A 6,962-nucleotide genomic window follows, 5' to 3' on the forward strand; every position below is an offset into this window, starting at 1 on the left:
TTCTCAAGTTCGACTAGAATCATCAATTGGTATCAAGAGCAAGGTCGCAAGAAGGCAAGCTTCACAGGTTGGAGAAAGATCCTTGGCCAACAACATGAATCCCAACATCGTGGCTTTCACTCTCACTGAAGGACAGTCCAATAATAGACCTCCCTACTTCAATGGCAGCAACTACTCTTACTGGAAAGAGAGAATGATAATCTTCGTGCAGCCGATTGACTACAACATCTGAAAGATCATTCTCAACGGCCCAGACGTTCCTACCAAATAGAATGCTCATGGAGAAGTTGTGGCAAAGGAGGACATCGAATGGACAGATGAAGAAAAGGAGAAGGTTGAACTCAATGCTAAGGCAATCAACCTGATGCACTGTGCAATCAGCTTTGAAGAGTTCAAAAAAGTGTCAAGGTGTAAAACAGCGAAAGAAATCTGGGATAAACTCAGACTCACTCATGAAGGCACTAAGCAAGTGAGGGAGACCAGAATTGACATGCTGATGAAAGAGTATGAAATGTTCAGTATGAAGGAAGAGGAGAGCATCGATCAAATGTTCGAAAGGTTCTCGATAATCATCAACAATCTGGACGCCATGGGAAGAAGCTACTCTGAAGAAACCTTGGTAAGAAAGATTCTGAGAAGTCTTACTAAGAAATGGGAAGTGAAAAGCACAGCCATCTCTGAAAGGAATGATTTAATCAAAATCACCTATGATGAGCTGAGAAGCAAGCTGCTGGCTTATGAAACCACTCACATGTCTCAAGACAAAGATGACAAAAAGAAAAGTATAGCACTAAAATCAAGAATGACAGCCCAAGGAGAAGAATCTGATGACAGTTTCTCAGATGAAGAAATGGTACTCTTTGCAAGAAAAATGAGAAGACTACTAAGATACAAAAATAAAGGCAAAGGAATCTCTTCATCCAAAGATGTCAAGAAAGATCAAGTCAAGTTCACATGCCATCACTGCAAGGAGCCTGGTCACTTCAAGTCAGATTGCCCTCAACTTAAGAAAGGCGAAAAATTCAAGAAAGACAAAAAGAAGGTGATGATGGCAACATGGGAGGACTTGGAGAACGACACCAGCTCAGAAAGTTCAGATCAAGAAGCTCAATTATGTCTGATGGCAGATCATAATGTTGAAGATGAGGTAGATCTCTCTGACTTATCTATTGATGAATTGCACTACATTATTAAAGACATTTCTGTGAACTCTAAGAAACTCTTGGATAAGTATGCTAAATGTAAGAAAGAAAATGAGGCTTTGAGGACAGAAAATGATCTTCTTCTAAAAAAGATTAAGGCAAATGAAACTAATAATGAAAAGCTTTTAAAAGAAGAAAGCATTGCCTTGCGAACTGAATTAGAAAAATTCAAACTCAAGCATGAAGTTACTGCCTCCACTGATTTGATTTCTGAAAACAAAAAGCTGAATGAACAAATAAAAAGTTTGAATGAAGATTTAGCAAAGTTTGTTCAAGGTTCTCAAAATCTGAACAAACTACTTGCTTGACAAAGGTTTGGGTCTGAAAAATCTGGAATTGGTTTCATAGAGGAAAATAAATCTGTTTTCAAACCAAACTTTCAAAAATCTGAACCTTCCTCTTCCAAGTTTTTCAAACCAAAAGGATTCAGCAAACCCCAGAAATCAGTGGGCAAAAATCAGTGCTACAAATGCGATAGACATGGTCATGATCCTCCTCAATTTTTCATCTTTCTTAAGTCTTTTGGTAATGATAGTAAGTTATATAAAGTTGTTCATGATTTTAATGCTCTTGGGCAACCAAGAAGATTTCACATCAAAGGATCCAAATGGATTTGGATACCTAAGGTTAGCTAAAGAACATGCAGGTTTGCCTTGCATCCAAGAAGAAAATGGAAATGTGGTATCTTGATAGTGGATTTTCAAGGCATATGACTGGAAGGGATACTTTCTTCATTAAACTCAACAAATATAATGGAGGATTTGTCACTTTTGGAGATAATGGTAAAGGTAAAATAATTGCCATTGGTAAGGTTGGCAAAGATTTTTCAACTTGCATTGATAGTGTCTTCTTAGTTGATGGGTTAAAGCATAATCTATTGAGCATAAGTCAATTGTGTGACCTTGAGTATGCTGTAACCTTTATGAAATCTGATTGTAGAGTCATAAGTGAGAAAACAGGGGCTGTTTTATTTGTTGCCAAAAGAAGTGAAAATGTTTATGGTATCATTCTAGATGATCTAAAAGTTCAAAATGTAACTTGTTTCTCTTCAATGGAATCTGAAAAATGGATGTGGCATAAGAGGTTAGGACATGCTAGCATGTTCCAAATCTCTAAACTTGTAAAGAGAAACTTAGTTAGAGGTCTTCCTAATATAAAATTTGATAAGGATATCACTTGTGATGCTTGTCAAATGGGTAAGCAAATTAAAACCTCTTTCAAACCTAAGGAAGATGTCTCTACTAAGAAACCATTGGAGTTGTTGCATCTTGATCTGTTTGGACCAACTAGGACTCAATCAAAGTCTTGGAGGAAAGATGGCATGGTAATTGTGGATGACTATACTAGATTTGGCTGGGTGTTCTTTCTTGCTCATAAACATGAGACTTTTTCAGTTTTTGAGAAATTCAGCAAAAAGGTTCAAAATGAAAAAGGTTTAAAAATTGTTTCAATTAGAAGTGATCATGGTAAAGAATTTGAAAATCAATTTTTTGAATCCTTTTGTGATGAACAAGGCATATCACATAACTTCTCTTGTCCAAGAACACCTCAACAAAATGGTATTGTGGAAAGAAGAAATAGAAGTTTACAAGAAATGGCTAGAGCTCTGTTATGTGAATATAAAATCCCCAAGTTCTTATGGGCTGAAGCTGTGAATACAGCTTGCTATGTTTTAAATAGAACCATCATTAGAAAATTTTTGAAGAAAACCCTATATGAACTTTGGAAAGGGCATCCTCCCAATCTTAGTTATTTTCATGTGTTTGGCTGCAAGTGTTTCATTTTGAATATCAACCCAATCTTAGTTATTTTCATGTGTTTGGCTGCAAGTGTTTCATTCTGAATATCAAAGAAAATTTAGGAAAATTTGATCCTAAAACACATGAAGGCATTTTTCTAGGATATTCCACAAATAGCAAGGCCTATAGAGTCTATAACAAGAACTCCAAAACTGTTGAGGAAACCATGCATATCACATTTTGTGAGTCTAACATTGTTCCTAGTATTTGTATAGATGATAGTCCAGGTTTTGAAGCTGAATTCCCCAAGAACGATGAGCCAGTTCAACATAATTTTGATTCTCATGAAGCTGCTCCTGCTAGCAACGAAAATCCCAATTCTGCAGGAGATAATTTGGAATTATCTCCTGTTGCTGCAGAAAATACTGATGCAGAGGCCATTGTTGATCAAGAGGAACCTGAATCCTCAAACCAGTCAAGAAGACCAAGAGAATGGAGGTTTTTGAAAAACTATCCTGAAGAGTTCATAATAGGAAATCCATCCACTGGGAGAACTACTCGTTCATCTTTAAAAAGAGCCGAATCCAACAACATTGCTCTTTTATCAAAGATTGAACCTCAAAATATCCAAGAAGCTCTTGCTGATTCATCTTGGGTGTTGGCCATGAAGGAAAAATTGTTGCAATTTGAGAAGAATCAGGTCTGGTCATTGGTGCCTAATCCACATGGAAAGAAAGTCACCGGCACTAAATGGATTTTCAGAAACAAGCTGGGTGAAGATGGCTCCATAGTCCGAAACAAAGCTAGATTGGTCACTCAAGGATATGATCAAGAGGAAGGGATTGATTTCGATGAATCCTTTGCACCTGTAGCTCGAATGGAAGCCATCAGATTACTCTATCAGATTGCTCCTTGCATATGCTGCTCATTGTGGCTTCAAGCTGTTCCAAATGGACGTAAAGTGTGCTTTCCTCAATGGCATAATAGATATAGAGGTTTATGTGGCTCAACCACCTGGGTTTGAAAACAAAACTTTTTCTAATCATGTTTTCAAACTAGCTAAAGCCTTATATGGTTTAAGACAAGCTCCTAGAGCTTGGTATGAAAGGCTTAGCTCATTTTTATTGAAAAATAACTTTCAAAGAGGAGCCACTGACACCACTTTATTTATTAGAAATTATCATGATCATTTCATTCTTGTGCAAGTTTATGTTGATGATATTATATTTGGTTTGGATAATGAGGATTTGTGTGCAAATTTTGCTAAGCTTATGACCAATGAATTTGATATGAGCATGATGGGAGAACTCAATTTCTTCCTAGGCTTGCAAATCAAGCAAACTGCAGAAGGCATATTCATCCATCAAGAAAAATATGCAAAGGAACTTGTCAAGAAGTTTGGGCTGGACTATGCTAAGCCTATGGGAACCCCATGCATCCTAACATCAAGCTTGATAAAGATGAACATGGTAGAGATGTTGATGAGACACGCTATAGAGGGATGATTGGATCCTTGATGTATCTAACCTCCTCAAGGCCTGATATCATCCAAAGTGTTGGAGTTTGCTCACAGTTTCAATCAAAGCCTAAGGAATCTCATCTCTCAGCTGTCAAAAGGATCATCCGATATGTGCTTGGTACCACTAACTATGGTTTATGGTTTCCTAAGACTGATTCTTTTCAATTAGTGGGTTTCTGTGATGCAGATTTTGCTGGGGATAGGATTGATAGAAGAAGCACAAGTGGCATGTGCTGCTTTCTTGGAAAATCCCTCATTGTTTGGTCTAGCAAGAAACAAGCTACTGTGGCACTTTCAACAGCCGAAGCTGAGTATATTGCAGCCTCTTCTTGTTGTTCTCAATTATTATGGCTGAAAACTCAACTAGCTGACTATAAATTGAATGTCTCAAATATTCTATTATTTTGTGACAACCTGAGTGCTATCAATATTTCCAAAAACCCTATCTTGCACTCAAGAACAAAGCACATTGAAGTTCGTTTTCATTCTATAAGAGAACATGTGCAAAATGGAAATTTAGATATTCAGTTTGTTAACTCTGAAGGTCAGCTAGCTGATATATTCACTAAACCATTGATAGAGGAGAGATTCTGCAAGTTAAGAACTGAACTGGGCATTCTAACTTCATCTCTGTTTTCTTAATGTTTCTGCTAATGAGATTTTTTTGTTTTGTCTCATAAATCGCGGTGAGATTTTTTTTGGCAGATGATGAGTAAACTTCAATAAATCACTATGAAGCTATTAGATTCAATTCTGATCATTATGAATGGTGGACGTCTAGTGCTGAAGCAGTCTCTGCACCAATGGGTTTTTTTTCCTTTATTGAAAACTTTGGGGTTTCTTCATTTTTTTTGAAACAAGTTTTGTTTAAGCTTTTATGAAAAGTGGGCTTTCGAAATGTTTTGGGCTTAACTTCAAATTCACTCTTTTTGACCTCTGAACTAACTTCAATTTTTTTTGGTTTCAAATTTTTGGCAATTACTATTTGGTTCAGTTGGGCCTCATTTTAAATGTTTATATGGTTTGGACTTTACCACAAGGTTGCTTTTTCATTTACATTTGTTTTAAAATTCATTTTGGTTGTTTTTATCTGAAACGTACAAAGGTACAGCTTTAACTTTCAAAACGTTTTCCAAAGATTGGATTTTTATCTTTTCAAGGTGCAACCTTTACACTTCTCAAGCATATAATAACTCCCCACTACATGCATCCATTCACACTACCATCTTCACTTCTTTCATTTTCATTAATCTGTGCTCTATAAAATGGCTCGAAAGAAGAGAGCTGCTCGCAGAGGCTCCCACAGTGGCACCCACCGCTCTGATCACACACACTCTTCTCCCTCTCATTCCCTCACTCATTCCTCACCCTCTCCACCACCAAACCCTTCTCCTGATACGGCACGAACCAAGACCACTGCTCGCCGACCTGGCGTTGCTCCTCGTCCTTCACCTCCTCCTCCTCCAACCACATCTCAACCCAGCTCCTCCAAACCCAGCTCTTTCAGCGGAAAGAGGCCTCTTCACGAAGACGAAGATATTTGCCCTACTCAAACTCGCCATACCCGCGGTACAGTCATCGACTTCCCTCTTCGTTCTGTCTCTGAACCCAAACTGTCAAACCCCATAGCTTACAAGTCTTTCTATGCTGATTTTCCCCATGAGTCTTTTGATCGTCGTCGCTATCAATCTCTCATGAACTATCTGTTTTTCTGCAAAGATGTGAACGAGCGTAACCTATGTCCCTCTAAGCTTGTCAACCTAGACAAACTCCGTAGGAAAGGTCTAAACTTTACACCACTGTTTGTATATCAAGGTTGGTCATCCATATTGTCCATCAAAGAGAAAATTTACCCTGATTTGGTCAAGCAGTTCTATAGCAACATGTCCTACAAAGAAGGGAGAATCGCTTCTTTTGTTAAAGACAAAGTGATTATTCTTGACAAATATCACTTAGGCAAAGCCTTAGACTATCAGGACAGAGGACCTGATGTCTACACCTCTGGTAAGTGGGACGATACGCTCAATGTCTCTTACTTTGATGCCCTAAGCACTGTCTGCATCAATATCCCTCTCATGGAAGGTGGTGCACGAAATTGCAATCACACTTTTGCAATTCCGCACAACTAACCAGCAAGTGCACTGGGTCGTCCAAGTAATACCTTACGTGAGTAAGGGTCGATCCCACGGAGATTGTCGGCTTGAAGCAAGCTATGGTTATCTTGTAACTCTTAGTCAGGATATCAATAATTATCAGGGTTGATTATGAAAAGTAAAAGAACATGAAATAAGTACTTGTTTTGCAGTAATGGAGAACAGGTTGAGGTTTTGGAGATGCTCCATCTTCTGAATCTCTGCTTTCCTACTGTCTTCTTCTTCAAGCACGCAAGGCTCCTTCCATGGCAAGCTGTATGCAAGGGTTTCACCGTTGTCAGTGGCTACCTCCCATCCTCTCAGTGGAAATGTTCAACGCACCCTGTCACGGCACGGCTATCCATCTGTC

The 6,962-nt window shown here is 38.3% G+C and overlaps 1 protein-coding gene across 1 annotated transcript; it reads left to right on the forward strand.

The window, feature by feature from the left end:
• Positions 1-4,442: 4,442 nt before the first annotated feature.
• Positions 4,443-5,102, forward strand: LOC127740509 (secreted RxLR effector protein 161-like). Its single transcript, XM_052251514.1, has one exon. The coding sequence runs from the start codon at positions 4,443-4,445 to the stop codon at positions 5,100-5,102; it is 660 nt and encodes a 219-aa protein (XP_052107474.1).
• Positions 5,103-6,962: the final 1,860 nt, after the last annotated feature.

This window comes from Arachis duranensis, chromosome 7 (assembly GCF_000817695.3).
Source record: "Arachis duranensis cultivar V14167 chromosome 7, aradu.V14167.gnm2.J7QH, whole genome shotgun sequence".
Lineage (NCBI taxonomy): Eukaryota > Viridiplantae > Streptophyta > Magnoliopsida > Fabales > Fabaceae > Arachis > Arachis duranensis.